Consider the following 21,575-nt stretch of genomic DNA (forward strand, 5'->3'; position numbering starts at 1 on the left):
TTTATTACGAACTTTGGAGAACAACAAAGGAAGATAATGAAAATTTGAGCAAGTAGCAAGTATAACAGTCATAACCTAACTCAGAACTTAAAAACCAATTTCAAATTAGGGAAGCACACTGTGAAAAGGCAAAATTACCCTTCCATCCCTTCAAAAAAATATAGACAAAAAAATGAAAAAAAAAAAAACTGCTAACTTTTTGAATTGTCAAAAGAACCTATTTTACTTTTGCAAAGTCATAGGAAGATGAAGTAGCTCTACAAAGTATAATAACTAATTTTTTTTAGTTCAGTTTTATCAAAAATGTTATATATATATATATATATATATATATATATATATATATATAACTCTTTTATATAAAAAAATATTTTATCAATTTAGTTAATATTATTTAAATTTGATTAATATCACTTTAAGATATTAAAATCATTCAAATATTATGGAGAAGACATTTAATAGCTATTATAACGACTGTAGCAACCATTAATTGACTGTAGCAACCACTTAATTGTTGCTATAATAGTTGTAACAACTATCTCATATCTTTTATAATAACTTTAAGATGATTTTAAATATATCTAATGATTTAAATTAAGTTCAATTAATTTTAATCAAGTTGATAAAAAAAATTTATATAAAAGTGTTCTTTATATAGTATTTTTAATTAAATTAAATTATTTTATTTTAATTATTGTAGTTTCAACAACAATGAGAAATATGTTAAAGTGTCATTTTGACTTTTTTTTTTTAAAAAAAAAACAAGATATGTGTTTCCTTATTCAGACGTTTTTTTATTTTTTTATTTTTGCTCAATAAAAGTTATTCTTCTCTCTTTAGAAAAAGAGAAGTTAGAAGTTTTCTTTTACGCTTAGCAAAAGAACATTTTAATTAAACTATTTAAAATGTATGCGGAATATATATCTTTAATTTCAAAGACTCATGTGACAAAAGGCCACGAGAAGAATTTTATTTTTCCAAGGTCCGTTATCTCCGAAATTAATGTTTATTCGAATGGATGAAATCAGATTCAAATTAAATTAAAAAAAATTATAAAAAATATTAATCCGACTCCGATCCCATTCTAAATCTAATTCGAAATTTATAAATTTGAATCCCACCAATATAAATAGTTCGATTAAAAATAATTGTTTATTATTTTTTTTATAATTCTTTATTTTTAATTTAACTTTAAAAAATTCATCCGATTCAAAAATCTTCGATCCAAAAATTTTCGAATCCAAACTCGAAAAATCTCTAATCTGAATCCAAATATGATATTATTCGGGCCGACTTGAATCGGATTCAATTGATGGATTTTTTTTACACCCCTATCCAGAATTAGTCATGTAAATTTTATAGCGGATGCTAATTAAAATAAAAATAAAAAAACAAACAAATGTGTCACTAAATCGAACTATATATATCTCCTAATAATTAAGGTTATAAATGAACCAAACGTTCGTGAACAAATTTAGTCTTCAACTTAGTAAGAGCTTGTTGATGTTCGTTCAATATATATATAATTAATTAAACAAATAATCTTGAACAACTCGTTAAGCTAAATAACGAGCTTGAACATACATGTATGCAACTCGTTAACGTTCGTGAACAACATTTATGAATCATATTCATTAATAAAAAAAATTTCAATGTGCTAAATAAATAATAAAATAAAATAAATAAATTTAAATTATCAAGCTTAATAATCAATCAAACAACTAAAAATTTCAAACAATCAAATAAGTTTAAATTGAGAGCTTGATAATATCTAAACGAATCAAGCTTGAACTAAGCTAAAACCAAGCTCGAACCCAGCTCAAGCCAAACTTGAATTGAGAGTTTGATAATATTTAAACGAATAAAGCTCAAATCAAATTTCAAACAAATTTAAACTCATACAAAATAAACGAAACTAAATTTAAATATTTATTTCAAAAATTTGAGTCATTTTAAACTAGAAATTCGATTTAAATCGATTTATTTACCGTCCTACTAACGATGCAATAAAATATTATATTGAATATCCAAAGCAGCGTGAGATGAGACTCCAACGCGGACTCCGCTGGCTTCCCGTCTGACTCCGCCCGCCGGCCTTCGACTCCCGAGGAATAAACTCGTACCATTAGAAAACGCCATTCTCCATCGGCATTTCTTGCGCTCTACGCTTCGGCTTCCAGCAGTGGGGCGTTAGTCAAGTCTCGCTATTCCGCGTCGGCGTCGAGATCGGGAGATAGAGGGAAAGCGCGCTGAGGATAGGGAAAAAAAACATGGCGGAAGAGAAGGAATCCACCTCCATTCCGCTAAGCCAGGCGGCGGACCCTGAAGACCCAGCCAAAGCGCCCCCAATTTCTCCCAGTTCCTCCACCAGGAAGGTGCGTGCCTGCCAGATCTGATAGTGTCTGGGGTTATGGCCTCTTTGTTAGCTTTGATGCGGTCAGTTAGGGTTCCGATTTGGATCGGGAGAAACGTTGGGCAAGATTATAGCGGGACATTTTTGTGGTTGTCTTTATGTGTGCTTCTCGTATCGGATTTGTGCTCTTTCAGTTGGATAAGTCGAGTTTGGTAAAATTTTGCTTAGGATCATCGTTTGTTTCCATCAATTAGTTTCTAGTTAGCTGGATGGCAGACAAAGTTAACTACTTTTGAGCAAAGTAAATGAACCTCTAATATTAACCGATTCAGAGTACATGAAATAGAGTGATCATCTACGGAAGGGATTATAGCCATGTCGATACAGAAGGTCGTAGTTTTCATTATTAGTTGGTATGCAATTTAATAGCTTTCTGGGTTCAGGTAGGCTTAGACACGCATTCTATAGCTACACCTCCATCACAGGATACAGAGAGCAGAGCCTTGGGTGTATATAATTTGTATGTTACAGCTCAATTTGCACATTAACCATTTATGACCGTCTTCTGCGAAGATAAGTTGTGTAAAACAAAGTTAAAATATTAATAAATGTGTAACAAAAATCGGAATTTGACACCGCCCATTTAACTCACTGCAAAAATATTCACCTATTTTCATCTGTACAATGATGACTATTCTTTTATTTTTATTTTTTTAAATAGAACAAGAAACTTGTATTAAGTACTGAGAATGCTATTAACCTTTGGACATAACGAAGTGAAAATATCATAAATAATTATGTCAACCTTGAACTGCCCCATGACTTGTATTCGAGAATACATCCTTTTAAATTATTTTTTCTACCCTCTTTCTTTCCTTGGCTCTGTAACTCCATAAACAGGAACAATAACTTACAATTCTAACTTTTTCATTGTCTAAATTATCCTGATGTAACTTTTAGCCTTGTTATTTACAGGCCTGTGGTGCTGTTCTTCAGAGTTGGGTGTCAAAGAAATTTATGACCGGATGGTACAGTTATATCATATTCATTCTTCTGATTTCTTGCATTTAAATTTTTCTGACACTTGTCTCTCTTTTTTTTTTTTTCAGTGTAGTTCTCTTCCCTGTTGCAGTCACGTTTTACATTACATGGTGGTTTATTCAGTTCGTTGATGGTTTTTTCAGTCCAATATATGACAAGCTTGGATTTGACATCTTTGGTGAGTTTATTCTTTCTTTTTTCCTTTCTATTCGTATTGCAGAAAATTGTTCCTTTATTGCAGTATGAAATGGAGTTATTCTATTTCATGCAATGCTAACCATAAACAGGAATTTGAATCATTTGTATCTTGAATAATTTGTTAACCATACACCCCAAAATTTGGTTGTTTGTGCTATTGCTACTTATATTTTTGAAGTTTTGTTTAGTCCAAGTTCATGCAATGTTTTTTTACATACACTGGAATTTTATTCGTTGTAACACAATTTTTCTTTCTTCAAATTGAAGGCCTTGGGTTCGTGACATCTTTGATATTCGTATTTCTCATTGGAATTTTTGCTTCATCCTGGTTGGGATCAACAGTCGTCTGGTTGGGAGAGTGGTTCATAAAACGAATGCCCTTTGTGAGGCACATTTATTCAGCATCAAAGCAAATTAGTACTGCAATTTCTCCAGGTATCTGCATTTGTCTGAAAAATATCCGCATTTAATTTTATTTCATGAAAACCTATAGTGCATACAGTTGGCAGTGCTAAATGTTGATTGCTTTTAATCGCTACAGCATTTGCAATAATTCTTTTACTCGTAAGAGCTAATTAATACTACATAAAAAGACATTTTTGGGCTTATGGAAATTTTTATATTGACTTTCTTAATTTTTTTTTATGGCCAACTCAATAAATTTGCCATCATTCTTTGTACCCATGAAAAAATAAAACTATACTTTGAAACATGGGTTGAGAATTAAATGTTTTCATTTGCATGAAGGACAAGTTGCTGAAGAAGAGAAACGTAAAATTTCTAGTGTTAACCAACACCAGGAATTATTTGTATGATGTATTTTAATGCATCATAATATTTTTAAGGGTAGACAAGGAGTGTAATTGGTTTGATGGTTTTGGATTGGATACATATCCAATTTGAAGTTTCCAGCTATGGAAAAAATAAGTTGCATTTCTTTTGGGAGCATTTTTCTTATTTTCTTTTCAATTTTAAAAATAAGAAGAATAAAATGTGAAAAATAAGTTTTTCATTTTCATCGCGTATACTTTTTTTTTTTTTAATTTCAACTCTTCCAAAATTTTCTTTTTACATAAACACATATTGATCTTTACTATAAATGTGATTTTTTTTTCAATTTGTCTTTACTATAATATTTTCTTTGAAAATTCCTACCAAACACTAATAATTATTCTTTTCGTTGACAACAATAAATTGAAAAAAAAAAAAAGAGATTTTGTTTCTTCTAAACAAACACAACCAAATTTGCTAAAAGGACAATGGTACATCTGTTAATTTGTTTTCCATCCATGAAAAAGATTGTGATAGGTGCTTCACAGCCGTGCCATTGGTCACTTGCAGTTTCATGTCCTTTGATAACTACATTTAGTCTTAATTATGAACTCTAATTTGTTCTACTGTATATAAAGGGTATATTTTATTATGATTTTATTTCATTAGTTTTGCCCAATAAAAAATCTTAGAGGACATTAATAGCAGTTATAAAAGTTTAATTCAAAATAGTTCTCTTCTCTCTATCCTCTCTTCTCCTCCATCCCTTTTTTAGTTTATTGGTATTCTCTGCTCTTGAAGAACATTACATATGCTTGCATGTAGCAATGTAGTACTCACTCCATGTAAATGAATTTTATAGTTAGACAAGGTGAACCAATTACTGGATCTAGAAAGACCTAAGAAAATTATATTTGAACTTTCAATTAGGCCAGATAAGCATGGAGTTCAATCAGGTGGGACAAGATTCATGTAGTCAACTCTAAGTGCTAAGAAGTAGCACGGCTAGTGATTTTGGATATTAGCCACTATTTAATGTTATGTTTTTTTCTAGCATGACTATTTATTTGTTTTATATTTTGCAATACATCCAAATAATCATGGTCTAACTCTTCTTTTGGTCCAATCTGACAGTATTTGCAAATTGTCATTTCCAATTAAGAAAATATCCTTGCTGAGACCTTGACTGGACATTGAATAAATCCATGTTTTGACTTGACTCTTTTTGCGCAGATCAAAATACCACAGCTTTTAAAGAGGTCGCAATTATTCGCCATCCACGTGTTGGAGAGTATGCATTTGGTTTTATTACATCTACAGTTGTTCTTCAGGTAATTTAATTCCTTCTATCATTTCACACTAATATGATTTTGCCTAGTCTACTAAAAATTTAAGTGGTTTCTTGGTCATAGCTTAAGTTGGCAATTTTCTGTTTCAATGGGTTTATTAACAGGATTTTATTTCCTTTCTTGCACCCAGCTATGTTGATTGCTTTGCTACCTAACAACATACCTATTTGGTTTCTTAACACGCTTTGCAGTTTTTATATCACTCCATTTCTTGCTAAATAGTCTTTTTGTATCACTTGTCTGATAAGTAATAAATCTGTGCATTGCGCGCCTGATATTATTCAAGCATTGTATCTATAGAACTCGTTTTTCTTTACATATAATTTTTTATACTCATTCATATCAAGTTGTAAATGTTACTAGAATAGGATGATTTTTTTCCCACATTGCAGAATGACAAAGGTGATGAAGAGTTATGCAGTATTTATGTTCCAACCAACCATCTTTATATTGGTGATATATTCTTGGTTAACTCTGAAGAAATCATTAGGCCCAACCTTTCTGTTCGAGAAGGCATAGGTCAGGCTCCTTAATCTCTAGGTTTTTATTTCATTATCCTTTTATCAACTGTTTGACGATAATATCTCTTAGGCCTTAGCAATTGATTTATTTGGTTTTACATTTGATGAAATTCTATTTTTGATGTGTCTTACGATGCCTCAGCCACCTGAGTCGACGTTCTTCTGCTTGAGCCATGACCTTATATCTGTCAACCATAACGATCAATTAACAATTTTCTGGTAGAATTAATGAAATATAATATGCAATATTCATCCTCCTCAAATTCTTCAACATTATTCTCTCTTTTCCTGCTTGTTAGCGCAATTATCCATCATATAATCATCAAAAATTTAATTGGATTGACTAACCCAAAATTATGAATATTGGACATTTATCTTATTTGAAAAACTGAGAACCACGTAAAATAACAAATTTTAAACAGGAAAATAATTGGAAATTAGAGAAGAAAAAAAACAATTTTTTTCAATGCATAAGATGATAAAAGATTTACGAAAACTTATTCCTGTTGTTGTAATTTGATACAACAAAAGGAAAGATGAATCTGGAATAATGCATACACGTGTCTAAAAATGGTTTAATCTTTGATTCTTCAAATACAATTAATTTAAATATTATTTACTAGTAATAGATAAACAAAAAGGACAATAAATCTTGAAGAATTCATATGCGCCACTGAAAATGTTAAGTCTTTAATGATTCAAATATAATAATTTAAATATTTTTCCCTAATAGTTTTGATGCAACAAAAAGAAAAAATGAATCTTGAATAATTCATATAAGACAAAAATGGTTTAATGTTTCAATGTTTAAAATATAATAATTAAGAATTTGAAATGTAAATAAATCTTAAATACTAACGTTTCATGTTTTTTGGCCCTTCTTGCTTCTCGAACTGTTTTACCGAAACTTGTTTTCTCTTTACAATTTCCAGCACGATAAATTTTGAGTTGTTTTAGTTTACAGTAATATGCTTAGCAGTGATTCCAGTGAACAATCTATGTTTTTACTTTCTCAAATCTTATACATTTTGATATTTTACAAGTTTTTAATCATTCTACAGTAAGAGACTTACTAGTGAGCAATATTTAATATTAGTTGCTGAAATGCTTACCTTGATATGCTCCAATGCTGTAGAGATCATTGTTTCGGGGGGTATGACAATGCCACAGACAATTGCTCCTCTACAACGGATTCCCCGTAAAAACCACAACATCAGATTGAATAGAATAACAAATTAAGGTGAAGTGCGTGTCAAAGCTACTCTGTTGCTGATCAGTTTCCCATCTCTGCTTCTTTTTCTCACAAACTTTGTACATGTTTCTAGAGGTCATGCCGCCGTTTTGCCATGGCTTCTAGAGGACAGCCAGAGTACAGCGAGAAGGAGAAGAGGATTAGTTGGTAAAGCTTGAAGTGTGTTGATGCATGATTTTGTGTTGTAAAGACATCTAAACATTGAGAGAATGTTTTTGCCAAAAAAAACAAAAATAGAAGATTATGGATATGGTACGATGAACTGCACGGCAAAGCTCGCATGGTCAATTGTGTGTTCCAGAATTACAATTGTTGGGGTTTAGAAATTATCTTACTTGATTGCCTTGTACAATCCATCTAATGTTTTGAGATGTGCCCTTTGTTTTAGTTTGATGGACGAATAAATAATTCCACTAGTCACACCTACTGGGATTCCTGTCGTTGAAGAGCTAAGCTTGGACGTGCTGACTTTTAAACGGAAAAAACAAATCAAACAACCAACTCTCTAAAATATTGACACATAACTCATGAGCAAACTTGCATTCCCAACAACAAGAAACTCAAATTCCCAAATGTTAAATCTGACAAAAACATTGGAGTCTCAATAACAAATTCCCAAAAGTTGAAAACACGGAACAGCTTAGAAATTTAGAAATCCAAATCAAGCAGAGAAAATCCTTCGAAACAAAACTCTTTAACAGAACAATCTTTGAGACATGCTAAGTAACTATATTATAATTAGAATCATGCCTTCAGCTTGCCGTAGAACTTCTGTTTCTCTTGAGTTGTCTGGAAACGTCCATGACCAAACTTGGAAGAAGTATCTACGAACTTGAGTTTAATCTCCTCAAGGGCGACACGAGAAGTCTGTTTTAATAGGGATTGACGAAGAGTCACAACTCTTTTCTTCGGCCCAACACAACAACCCTTGATCATTATATAGTCATCCTTCACAATACCATAGTGCGGGAAGCCGCCCATGGGTGTGATGTCTTTCTCGGTCCTGACAAAGAGCAGAAAGTAACATGTTGGAATGTCATACCTTCAGAGGGCACACGTGTAATAAGGTGAAATAAGTGTTAGATAAGATGTTACCTATCAAACTCGGTCATAGCAGTGTGGGATTCATCCCCAGATTTACCAATCTTGTAAATCTTTTTGTTCATTTCAGTTCGGTGGTGATAACCATTCTGTCCAGCACGAGCAACAGTGTAGGATACTCTGGCAGGATGCCAAGCACCAATACAAGCAACCTTGCGGAGACCTCTGTGCGTCTTCCGTGGAAGGCGGGTGACACCCCAACGAGTCACAACACCTTCATACCCTTTACCTTTTGTAACACCAATAATATCAATCATTTCATCTTTCTGGAAAACAGCATCAATGGGGGTTTGCTTCTCAAAGAAGCTGTAGGCAAAATCAACCTTCTGTGCTGCAGTGCCTCCATTAACTTGGATCTCCATCAGATGAGCTTTTTTCTGCTTGAGGCCCTTCATCTTCCTTATCTATGGCAGAAGAGAAGAAAGAAACATCAGCTAATTCTGGTAATAGATTGTTCTAAACAATACCATTTGCAAATGGTGATGTTTTTAGAATAATGAATCCATTTAATGCACCTGCGTGTGAGCAAGAACACGGACAACAGAGGCATATTTTTTCATCTTTTCCAGTTGGGCCTGAATTTCTTTCTTTCCCTCTTCACTTTCATATTTCTTAGAGTACTTTGTGAAAGCCGTCTTCTTACTCTTGTACCAGTTCTTATAGAATCTCCGCCTCACTTCCTCACTTAAATGCTGAGCCCATACAGTGTTCAGAGTACGAAGACCGTGTGGCGTCTTCACATAGGCTACGACTCCAACAACAACCATCGGTGGAGTTTCGATGATGGTAACTGCCTCACAAGTCTCCTTCTTATGAAGCTCTGAGAACAAGGAGAAGATATGTTGCGTGCATCAAATGAGTTTCACATTTTAAATCAATAAGCATGGAAGATGCTGAGAAGTAGACAACTAAATAGGTCCTGTAGGAACCGGCAAAATATGTGAAAAAAAATCTAGTGGGTAAGGATTGCAATGCAAAAGCATCATATGCAAATCCATACAATGAATTATAACTAAAATGCCATTTCAACAGTTAGTGAAAATATGCTTAGTAATCCTTAAAATGATTTTCCATAAAACAGAAAGCAAGAAAATTGATGCTCTCTCAAATAATTATCAGTTTTCAACTCCAATTATTGTGGTCGACAATAGGGTGCCATTTAGCTACAAGTTGAGCTAATAACAATGCAATTGATATTATTTTGTACTTTCTAAATGGTCACCATAAAAGGAACATATAGAATTAGAAGAGTAAAACAGTTGCTACAATTCCAGTTAAATCAGTAACTTTTTTCTTGTTCTACCTTCATTGACAGCAAGAGAAGAGGCATGATCAATCAAAATATCAATTGCAAGTGTAGAATCTGACAAACTAACACTTACTTGATCCTGGTTTCTCAACCTCACGTACAATGTGGGTCATACCAGACTTGTACCCAAGGAATGCAGTGAGTTTGCAAGGTTTTGTAGGATCATCCTTGGGGAAGGACTTCACTGCATTGAAATAATCAAAAACATATAGCATTGTTAGACCAAAAAAACTTGACCGTGGGTCTCATTGAAAATAAAAGACTGTGGGTCTGAAATGCCCTAGCAACAACACTCAGAGAAACTACTAAGAGAACTGTTAATGCCAAGATAGCTTTAAAATGCCAAATTACACATGTGGATGCACATTAGAGGCTTCTTTTGTGCTAATAATGATAATTGAAGGTCTACAAAATTCAGAGGGTAAAATTAGGCAGCCCAACTATCAATCCTCACTCTTAATAATTTAGAAGAAACAGCATATTCAAAGTGTCAAGATGCTAGAATGCCATGCAGACTCAACATAGAAACCATATATGAATAATATCCAGCAGAACCTATGTTATCCATGATTTTCAAGCATTAAAATTTACAGCTAAACTAGATCATCCCATGCACATCAAAAAATTCTGTGGAAATAACTTCTTTATAAATGGATACTACATGGTATATTCATGTGTACATTTTTGTTTTTCAAAATGTGTTCCCTACTAGTACTGTCAGATACTACATCAATTAGACATACTGTTCCAACAAGGTAGAACACGTGCTCTACAACTGATGATCTGTATCCAAGTCTAAATACATTAATAATTTGTGGAGCATTTATAAATACACTCCAAATTAGTGGAATATAACTCCACTTAGTTGTTCTTTTGACTGCTTGTAGCTTATTCAGAAGAAACATACTTCCCTAATGTACTGTCAAATTTGGATTAGATTTACCAAGACATTGTAAAATGTATGACTGCTCTTAACTTCGGAAAAAAAAATCTGACACCGCCCCAAATATATGAAAGGAATTTAAATGAAAATTTGCAAGTTAAAAAATGACATAGGCTTATCGGCATCGAAGATAGCAAAAAAAAAAAAAAGTAAAAAGATAACAGGGAAATTACAGTGCAAAGAACAAAAAAAATGGAAAATTATCCAAGAATGCAGAAGTCACACTGACAATTTTTCCATGATACCTTTTCCACGATGACGAGAAGCTCGCTTCCTAGGGAGAAACCCTAGCGATCCATGCCTTGGGTGCTCAAATTTCCGATGAGACATCTTTCCTACCTATCTTCATCAGAAGTAAAAATAATAATAATAATTAAAAACCAAATATGCAATGCAAAAAAAGGATGATTAAAATAATTAAGTAGAGAAATGGAAATGAATCAACAGACTAAAAACTCGAAACCTTATATAATTTAACAGTCAAGCAAAAGGTTTTTACTTGTAACAAATCCTACGCACAAAAATAACAAAAAAAAAAAAACATCACACGGGACGCCATGATTCCCGTCAAATTAAACAAAGCAAATCAAATCTACACTCACCAACCATCCCTCCCTCGTATTCTATACAAAAAACAAAAACGAAAGCAGGGAAAGGCAAACAGAAAACCATAACATTCAGAGACTCGTATCAAGAACGAAGAACGAATGAAAAAATAAGAACCTTGGAGTAGCCTCTGGTGTTTTCCTACGCCGGAGCGACTGCTGGCTCCGCGAGCTCCGCACAAAAACCCTAACGAGGAGGCAGCACTTATAGTGTACTTCGAATGAGTCATAATGACCAAAATGCCCTTGCTATGTATATATATATAGATAAGTTTTTAAAATACATCTATCATAATTTTAAAATTGTCAAGTACCCAATTTTCATTTTATCTTCATCCTTAAATTAATTCAACCGATTTCATTCTATTTAAAATCAATTTTTATATGTTAAACTAATTTTCCTGATAGTAAAAATACTATCAAATATCAATTTAACCAAATATATTAAAAGTAATAATTTTGTAACATAAATTAATTTTTCAAATACATTCGTATTCAAAAAATTATTGCTCTTAATATATTAGGTCAAATTGATGTCTCATACCATTTTAATAATTAGGAGAACTAGATAAGCATATAGGAACTGGTTTCAAATCATTCTGAGGCTTCAAGTCCATCAACTGATTTTGGCCGAAACCAGTTGATGGACCTAGAGACCTTGAAATAATATGAAACCAATTCCTATATGTTCGTCTAGTTCTCTTGATTGTAAAAATACTATCAAATATCAATTTGACGTAATATATTAAGAGCGGTAATTTTTTTAAAACTATGGCCGAATGAAGCTAAATAAAATCAATGTAGGTTCATTCGACCAAAATCGGTTGATAACCCTAGAGAGCTCGGAATAAAGTAAAATCAGATCCTATGAGTTCTTCTAGTTGTTATGATTATATTCATGCTCTAAAACATCAATTTGACCTAATATATTAGCAGTTATTTTTTTAACATAAATTAATTTTTCAGACACATTTATGTTTAAAAAAATCACTACTCTCAACATATTTGGTAAAATTAATGTTTGATAGCATTTTTATAATTAGGAGAACTAGACGAACACATAGAGACCGGTTTCATGACATTTCAAGGTCTCTACGTCTATTATTCGATTTCAACTGAAATTGGCTGATGGATCTAGAGACTTCGAAATGTTATGAAACTAGTTCCTATGTATTTCATCTAGTTTTTTTTATTGTAAAAATGCTATCAAATATCAATTTGACCGAATATTTTGAGAGCAATGATTTTTTAAATACAAATTAGTTTTTTAGACACATTTATATTTAAAAAAATAACTGCTCTCAATATATTGGATCAAATTGATGTTTGATAGTATTTTTATAATCAGGAGAACTAGAGGAACATATAGTAACTAGTTTTATATCATTTTGAGGTCTCTAGATCCATCAGCCGGTTCGACTAGAACCGACTGATGTATTTTTTCAAACATATAGAAAGAAATCAATTCGACTATAAAAAAATCAATTGACTGATTTTTTTTCCAAGACAAATTGATTGAGGACGAGGGCAAAACAAAAAGTGAGTATATGATTTAGTAATTTTAAAACTATGATATATGATTTAGATATTTTGGAAACTTATCATTAAGTGAGTATATGATTTGGGTATTTTTAAAACTATGATATATATATATATATATATATATATATATATATATATATATATATATAACATACAAAAGATGAAAATAATATTATTCTTGTTTTAATACACACTTATCAAGATTTCAATAAATTAATGATCATTATTTTACATATTTATATAACTATGCTATCAACTTACTTTAATTGACTGAGTTTCAATAATACATCTATTATCACAATATCTTTATTCTTTTTAAAATAGGCCTTCGTTTGCATAAATATATAAACAAACATGTTTGGATTTTTTAAAGGTAAAGAGGTTTAGGGTTATTTTAATTATGACGGGATGATGCTACAGTAGAAAAATAATTAAATTTGGTGACGGAGTACTACTACATTGAAAATTAGGCATAGTCTCACAGTGAGAGACGGAAAGTGTATCATCTCTCTCTCTCTCTCTTTATATATATATCAAAGGAATTATTAGCCTCCACACTTGTCGATTGACTTCCAAGCACTCTAATTTTACCCAATCGCCCACAAAGTCATGCATGACGGGCGTTCAAGGTAAAACTCCTATATATATATAAATATAGTGCATAGTATATCAAAATTCATATATATATATATATATATATATATATATATATATATATATATATATATATATATATATATATATATATATCCTGCGGGACTTAAGATGCGCGACTGTGCGCGCCTGCTTCGTTGGCGGATCGCAACGTCGACGCGGCATGCGGAGTTGGACACATTTCGTGTATGCCGAAGTCTGTGACTTTTGCTTGTGCAGACCGCTCCTCAAGCAAAGCTAGGGCAAGTCTCGCCTCCCTCGACCACGAAGCGTTCAACCCCTCGCGCCTCTCTCGGCAAACCTCGGCAGCGAAGCTAGGGCACGCCGTCCTCGCCCCTCCAGTTTTCCTCGTTCTCACATCTGCGCGCGACCACGAAGCTTCCAGATCGTTCTCACCGCACCTCTCTGTAAGGCTCCTTAACTAATTAACTCTCTTCTACTTCCCATTGTCCATAGTTTTACTCTGGTTTCATCTTGACTCCTTAGGACACGCCGTCCTCGCCCCTCCAGTGTTCCTCGTTCTCACATCTGCGCGCGGCCACGAAGCTTCCAGACCCTCACCATTTCTTGTTTCTTTAGGTGATTATCTCATTCCCTTTCTTTCATCCTTATCGCATTTATTTTATTTTATTTTACCTTCTGTTTACCACATTGGTACTACTGGGAGGTAGTAAGTTAGCTAATACAATATTAATGCTACACTTCCACAACACAGAGCTATACCTCACATCATGTAAACCAGATAATTGTTCTAAGTGGGTGACTTAACTAATTAACTAGAACAGTTTCTGATACTACACTTAAACCAAACACTATGCTATTACCATTTAGCAGACACAACATAATGACATAATTGGGTCATTTGGCGGGATCATTCCAATTAGTAATTCTACCATGCATGAGCTTGAAGTATCACTCTTATTGTTATCTTTGTGTTTTTGTTCGGGTTGCATGCATGAGCTTGAAGTATCACTCTTACAATGTTTTTTCTGGCTATTTGATCATGATATGCAGAATTTAATTTCATCTTCATATGAAATTTCTTAGCAATGAGTGAAAATTATGGTGAAGATCAGTTATACATTCCTCAAGTTGCAGATGATCAAAAGCCAAAATATGGGATGGAATTCTCATCAATAGATGAGACATTTTCATTCTATAACCAATATGCACGTGAATCCGGATTTAGTGCAAGAATAAACAGTAGCAAGAAAAATAAGATAACAAATGAGGTTGTTTGGAAAATGTTTGTATGTTTTAAAGAAGGGCATACGGATGATCAACGGAATAAACAAGCAAAGGGTGATCAACGGACAAGGGAAAGAACACGTGGTGAAGTTAGAACTGGTTGTAAGTCAAAGATTTCACTTGTCAAGAAACAAACTGGATCTGCATGGGTTGTCACTAATTTCACGGAAGGTCATAATCATCCACTATCGACTCCTTCAAAGGTGCATTTGCTACGTTCACATCGTAATGTTTCAGCAGCAAAAAAAGCATTGACTCAACGGTTTTCAGAGGCCAATGTGCCAACTTGCCAACAAATGCGATTATTGGAGATAGAATATGGAGGGCCCGAGCAAATAGGTTGTACAGAAAGAGATATTAGAAATTTTGAGAAAGAGCTAAGGGATGAACAAAAGGGTATTGATGCTGAAACACTAATCGAGCTATTTGCATCTGAGAAAGAGAAAAATCCTGCTTTTTTCTTTGAATACCAGACTGATTCAGATAATAGATTCAGTAGATGTTTTTGGGCTGATCATGTATCAAGAACGGCATATAGTGTATTCGGTGATGTGGTTGTATTTGATACAACATATAACACCAACAAATATGGGTTGATTTTTGCACCATTTGTAGGAGTAAATCATCATCACCAGACAATTATTTTTGGTTGTGGCTTTATAAGTGATGAGAAAACTAAATCTTTTGTTTGGTTGCTTAACAAATTCACAGAAGTCATGCCTAAGGGTGCACCAAATGTGATTATTACTGATCAGGATCCTGCACTGACAAAAGCCATTGCCCAAGTTTTTCCTCAGACAGTGCATCGATATTGTTTGTGGCACATATTAAATAAATTTCCAGAAAAATTGAATCCTTTGACTTTTCGTGACAACTATCAAAGCATACATAATGTTATTAGAAATTCTACAACACCTGATGAATTTGAGAAATCATGGGAAGAGGTTATCAAGTATGCTAACTTAGAGAAAAATGATTGGTTGTGTTTAATGTATGAATTACGACATAAGTGGGTGCCAGCTTATTTTAATCATGTATTTTGTGCTGGAATGTCTAGTAGTCAGAGATCTGAAGGCTCACATGCATTTTTCAAGAGATATGTCTCAAATAAAAATTCATTGATGGACTTTATCACCCGTTTCAATAGGGCACTGAGACATCAAAGACACAATGAGTTAGTTGCAGATCATATTGATTTGAATGAGCAACCCAGGGTTAAGACAAACTGGCCAATGGAAACTCAAATGGTTAAGTTATACAAAAAAAAATGGATGGAGTTTAAGTGAAATGAATGAGAGTCATGGTTATTATGTGCAACAAGTATCTATGGAAGTTGACTCAGTAGTTTACCATGTGATGAATTGTCAAAGTTGTTCTTCCTCCAAACCAAGGGTGCTTACGCATAACAAACAGAGGGACAACATATTCTGTAGCTGTAGGAAATTTGAGTTTGATGGTATTCCATGCAGACATATGTTAGCTTTTTTTCGTATCAATCAAGTATTTCATTTGCCTGATAAGTATATACTCAAACGATGGACACGAGATGCAAAGGTTGGAGCAATATATGCTTTGGGGGTACAAAATTTCAATGATGAACCAGATAGGGTTTTGATGTCAAGGCACTCAAGGTTATCCTATAAAGCTTCACTATTAATTGATGATGCATCTTTGACTGATGAGGGAACAAACTTCTTGGATGAACAATTGGATTGTATCTATAGTAAAATTCAAGAGATGAACATTAGTAGAACATGTGACAATAGAGGTCAAAGGAAGAAATCTATGGATGTGTCCCCTAATATTATGGATCCTTCTTTAGTAAGAACAAAGGGATGTGGGAAGAGATTGAAATCATCAAAGGAGAAGTCAACCTCAAAGTCTCGATTATGTCATGGATGTGGACATCGAGGTGTGTCACATGATAAGCGTAATTGTCCAAATTTGCAACAAGGGTATGTATCAATTAATTATCTATTTGTATGTTAATTTTATTTGTAAATTAATTACCTTTATTAAATTGTATAACTATGACAATGTGCTGATTGACAGATCAATTTTGGATAATCATCATAACAACGATGACGACCCATATGAAGAAGAATTGACATCAATAGCAGGCAAGGACTATCAAAGTTTAATTTAAAATTACTAGTTGATTGATTAAAGATAATTATTACAAATATTAATTGTCTTTATTATTGTAGGTTCTAACAATATGCACTAGCAAATAATTCAATGGGATAATATTAAACAAATTCTAAAGCTTGGTCAAGACAGGAAAATTCATATTGAAGGTTTATTTTTACTTTTGTTAATTATGTCTACTTAGTTCCATAGAAGATGCTTATACAATTTATTTTTAATTTGTTACCTATTACACTTGTGTTTGCTTTAGTTGTGCTTCTAGATGTTCATGGAGTAGCTGCAAAAGACAAGCACCTAAATCTGAAGCTGTTCTAAAGGTGGAGAAGACGATGTATGCTCCATCATGGAGTAGTTGCAAAGACAACCACCTAAATCTAAAGTTGCTGCTTCTCTATGTAGTTTTGTTTTTATCAAACATTCATATGTAGCTTTGTTACAGACCATGTATGCATGTAAGCTTCTTGTGGATTTAAACATGACGGCTAAAAAGTCCAAAACTAATGGGATCAATGATGTTATATTGTAAGAATGTCTGCTAAAATTAGTCCAAAGTTGTAGCTTTTGAAGTAGAGGTAATTGATATGTGAAGGCTTTGAACTTCTACATATAAGAATGAAGTTTTACAATCAAGCTTCTGCCTTCTCCCTCTTGTCAGCAAAATATGTTGAACAAGTTATTTATAATTGCTTTAGTATATGACTGTTAATGCATGTTTGTTAAACCTATCAATTCTTCTGTTTTTGTGACAAAGTCGATTTGTTGGATGCTGTCTCTTCTAGCATAATTTGAACCTTTACAATGTGCAACTCAAAATCAAATTTTGATCATTTCCTCATTCGCTTAATCTCTGAAATTGTCTCAAAATTAAACAGCAAGTTCTTCCCATTGTAACCAGAACACAGCCAGATCGCCAGTAACAGATCGCCTGTTTATTCCTCTGATAGACCTTAATTTGAACTTAAACAACGGCATGATAGCTCACATGGTTGAAGTTGCAGAGAAACAGACAGTGTTGTGGATCGGTCAGCAGACCGATCCATAGCCCTCTGGACCGATCAAGACATATCCTGATCGGTCTGGGAGGCTTCTGATCGGTCTGTGGACCGATCAGCCTATAGGTGGATCGGTCCACAGACCGATCCCCTATTGTCCTCTGAATCCCATCGCTATTGCTTCCTGATCGATCTACAGACCGATCAGATAACTTACAGTGAACTAGAAAGCTACTGTTTGATTACTGATCGGTCACCAGACCGATCAGATAACCACAGTATCACTGGATCGGTCTGTTGACCGATCAGATATCCATCACTGGATCGGTCAACAGACCGATCCAATGCTAGGTTTGGCGCTTCCCAGCCCTAAACCCTAAAGTCTTTCTAGTCTAGAGAACGAGCTACCGAGCCCTCTCTGACCTAGTCCGGAGAACGAGATACCGAGCCCTCTCCGACTTCGTCCGGTCCAGAGAACGAGCTACCGAGTCCTCTCTGACCTAGTCCGGAGAACGAGCTACCGAGCCCTCTCCGTAGCTACCGAGTTCCTATCGACAGCATTAATAATGGCGTGATACCTTTATTAACGTCATATTAATGAACTTTGTCGATAGGAACCTTTTATTAATATTCCTTGCATTATATAGTAAGTTAGCTCTTTTCAACTGCACTTTCAATATACAAAAAATCAATAATATATAATGACAACTTGAGCATACGAGGAAGATCTTTGAATAAGATTTTGGAATACATCCCATGTTAGTGCAGTTGTAATACATTTTTGAAGCACATCCCATGAAGCAAATACACAACTTAATCACATTACTTATAACAACGTAGATAAAGTAATTTAGATTAAATCATCGTTTTAATTTCGATACAATACTTGTAACAACTCAAACTAAAATAACTTTAAGTCATATAACGACTTCAAACAACATGTCTAATCATCATCATTATCATCACTGATCATAAGAGAATCTAACTGATGCTCTATCTCTTTTAATGCATCTTTCAACTTAATAATTTGTTCAGTTTTTGAAAGTTTCCTCTCCAAATCTGAACTTGACCTTGAACTTGAAGTTGCACATGATATTTTATTTGGACTAGATGCAAAAGAAGTTGGTGCAGATCTTTTTTCAAAGTATTCCTCATAAGCTTTTTGTGCCTCCTCTCTAGTTTTGAAAGATTTGTGTATGGCGCCCTTAAAGCCATTAACATGATCAGAAGCTTCTACCCACGTTTCATAAATTCCTGATTTTCGTCCAACAAATACAACATATGTTTTCCCTTGCATTTTAAAGAACATTCACAATCTTATATAAACAAAATATTAGAACTTAAATCAAATGATTTACCATAGATTGTCAGTCGAAGTTGTGCAAGTTTCCTGTAAATTGTAGAACCAAAAACATATAAGTTATCACTAGTTTCTTATACAAGGAATATTGCAACTGTTTGAGATAACTCTTCAATTCTCTAATTTTCAATATGGTAGTAAATAACTAAAATGAAATATATTATTCAAACATCTTAAATTTTCAAGCATTGTGAGATAAGTGGAATGATCCTGTCCGAATCGTTGAACCAAAGGACGCTGGGCACGTGGCACGCTCCTAGTCGATGGAGTGAATCTCCGGCTGGTCGAACGAAGCTCCGGCGATCCTGCACAAGAGTCTAGCCGGGAAGGGATTCCCGGCGACGACCCTCCGACGCTCAAATGAAGCAGTGCATAATGACCGAGCGGAAGGATGTGCCGCCCGGCCGTCGCAAAGAATTAAGGCCGTCCGGACGACGTTCTTCGCCCGCCCGGCAGGCCGGGCGTCCCGGTCAGACGGTGGGTAAAAGACGGGGACATCCTCTGACAGCCGTCAAGTCGTATGGCTATGCTATACTTCTAGTCTGACAACGGGGGGTCCTGCTGTCCCATCGAAGAATATGCTCGGACTGTAGCAGTATGGTGTCAGGTAAGCTCTCTGACAAGTGCATACCGGGGTATGGGTTGCTGACACATATGCACCTCGGTGGGCGTGCATTAGTTCCTTCTCCGTCCTATATAAAGAGGCTATTGCTTCGCCAAAGGTACGTATGATACAAGCTTGGCAGCCACTTTTTCCACCACTTACCTGACTTGAGCGTCGGAGGGTCGTCGCCGGGAATCCCTTCCCGGCTAGACTCTTGTGCAGGATCGCCGGAGCTTCGTTCGACCAGCCGGAGATTCACTCCATCGACTAGGAGCGTGCCACGTGCCGGGAACGCACCTGCATCCCAACTAGAACGATGGGCGAGGCGGGACGACAACACACGGGGGCGCTTTCAACAGAAGAACTCGATGCTCTGGTCGAGATGAGGGCCGCCAAACTTGTGGAGCAAAAACAAAAAGCAGCAGTCGAGCGGCCGGAGCAACAAGCAACATCTGCGTCGGGTGGCCGAGCGGAAGCACCTCCAGCCACCGTCGCATTCCACGGGCCTTATTTCGCACCGGCCGCACCAGCTTGGAGAGATAGAGGCTCTTCTTGAGTGAAATGCCAAGGCGGGATGACGAAAAGGAAAGCTCCCGGACGCATCTCCCGAGCGGATCAATCGCTAATTCTCGGAGGCTATTCTACGAGACCCTCTACCCAAGCACTACGTGCCTCCGACGATCGGCGAGTACAACGGAACAACGGACCCGGATGATCATCTGGGTAAGTTTGATAACACAGCTACGCTCCATCAATATACAGATGGAGTAAAGTGCCGCGTCTTCCTTACAACTCTCTCGGGATCGGCTCAACGGTGGTTTCGGAGGCTGCCGGACGGATCCATCGCTAGCTTTAAGGACTTCCGAACGGCCTTCCTCCACCACTTCGCTAGCAGTCGGCGTTATCAGAAGACAAGTGTCAGCTTATTTGCCATCAAGCAAGAGTCGAGAGAATCGCTTCGAGCTTACATCCAGCGATTCAACCAAGTGGCGATGGATATCCCAACGGCCACATCAGAGACGATGATGAATGCCTTCACTCAGGGCCTTGTGGATGGGGACTTCTTCCGGTCGCTGATCCGAAAGCCGCCCCGAGATTATGATCATATGTTGCATCGGGCCAACGAATACATAAACGTGGAAGAAGCGCAAGCCGCCCGGAAAAAGGAAACTCCTACCGAGCGGGCACTTATTCATGCCGAGCGGAAACAGCACGCCGCTCAGCAGCCGCCCAAAGGACCGAGGGCCAAAGCAATTCGATCCCTCCATGCCAGATCGCACGTACAAGAAGTGGCTGCCGCTCGGCCCAAACCAAAGAAGAGGTGGACCCCTATGTTCTGCTCCTTCCACCAGACGGATACGCACAACACGAGGGATTGTCGAAGTCTTCCCTTCGTGGCTAATCCCGTTCCCAGGAAAGCCGAACGACGGTCTCCTCCCATCGACAGGAGACAAAGGACCCATGAAGCTGACCGGACCCGCACCGAGAGGCAACATCACCAGACGCCCGATCGGCACCGATCTCCAAGACAGGAGAATCGCCGAGCGTCCAGAGAGCGGTCCCGGCCGTCCGCGCGGGAAGAGG

The 21,575-nt window shown here is 35.6% G+C and overlaps 3 protein-coding genes across 4 annotated transcripts; 2 read left to right on the forward strand and 1 right to left on the reverse strand.

The window, feature by feature from the left end:
* The first annotated feature begins 2,021 nt into the window (after positions 1-2,021).
* LOC122053080 (protein LIKE COV 2-like) lies at positions 2,022-7,837 on the forward strand. The gene is made up of 8 exons (XM_042614955.1): positions 2,022-2,375; positions 3,329-3,381; positions 3,463-3,572; positions 3,860-4,027; positions 5,597-5,694; positions 6,105-6,231; positions 7,369-7,473; positions 7,559-7,837. The coding sequence occupies exons 1-7, from the start codon at positions 2,271-2,273 to the stop codon at positions 7,470-7,472; spliced, it is 765 nt and encodes a 254-aa protein (XP_042470889.1). The 5' UTR covers positions 2,022-2,270; the 3' UTR covers position 7,473; positions 7,559-7,837.
* Positions 7,838-7,998: 161 nt separating this feature from the next.
* On the reverse strand, positions 7,999-11,673 carry LOC122053079 (60S ribosomal protein L3-like). 2 transcript variants are annotated; one of them, XM_042614953.1, is made up of 6 exons: positions 11,562-11,673; positions 11,084-11,177; positions 9,969-10,079; positions 9,102-9,406; positions 8,581-8,990; positions 7,999-8,488 (listed from the first exon to the last, which is right to left on the reverse strand). In XM_042614953.1, exons 2-6 carry the CDS (start codon positions 11,166-11,168, stop codon positions 8,230-8,232), a joined length of 1,170 nt encoding a protein of 389 aa, XP_042470887.1. In that variant the 5' UTR covers positions 11,169-11,177; positions 11,562-11,673; the 3' UTR covers positions 7,999-8,229. The 2 variants fall into 2 exon arrangements, with proteins under 2 accessions (XP_042470887.1, XP_042470888.1); XM_042614954.1 differs by having other exon boundaries at positions 11,084-11,181; positions 11,562-11,659.
* Positions 11,674-14,688: 3,015 nt separating this feature from the next.
* LOC122050834 (protein FAR1-RELATED SEQUENCE 5-like) lies at positions 14,689-17,350 on the forward strand. Its single transcript, XM_042611707.1, has 3 exons — positions 14,689-15,149; positions 16,940-17,007; positions 17,286-17,350. Exons 1-3 carry the CDS (start codon positions 14,689-14,691, stop codon positions 17,348-17,350), a joined length of 594 nt encoding a protein of 197 aa, XP_042467641.1.
* The last annotated feature ends 4,225 nt before the right edge of the window (positions 17,351-21,575 follow it).

Source organism: Zingiber officinale, chromosome 3A, assembly GCF_018446385.1.
Source record: "Zingiber officinale cultivar Zhangliang chromosome 3A, Zo_v1.1, whole genome shotgun sequence".
NCBI classification, from domain to species: Eukaryota; Viridiplantae; Streptophyta; class Magnoliopsida; order Zingiberales; family Zingiberaceae; genus Zingiber; species Zingiber officinale.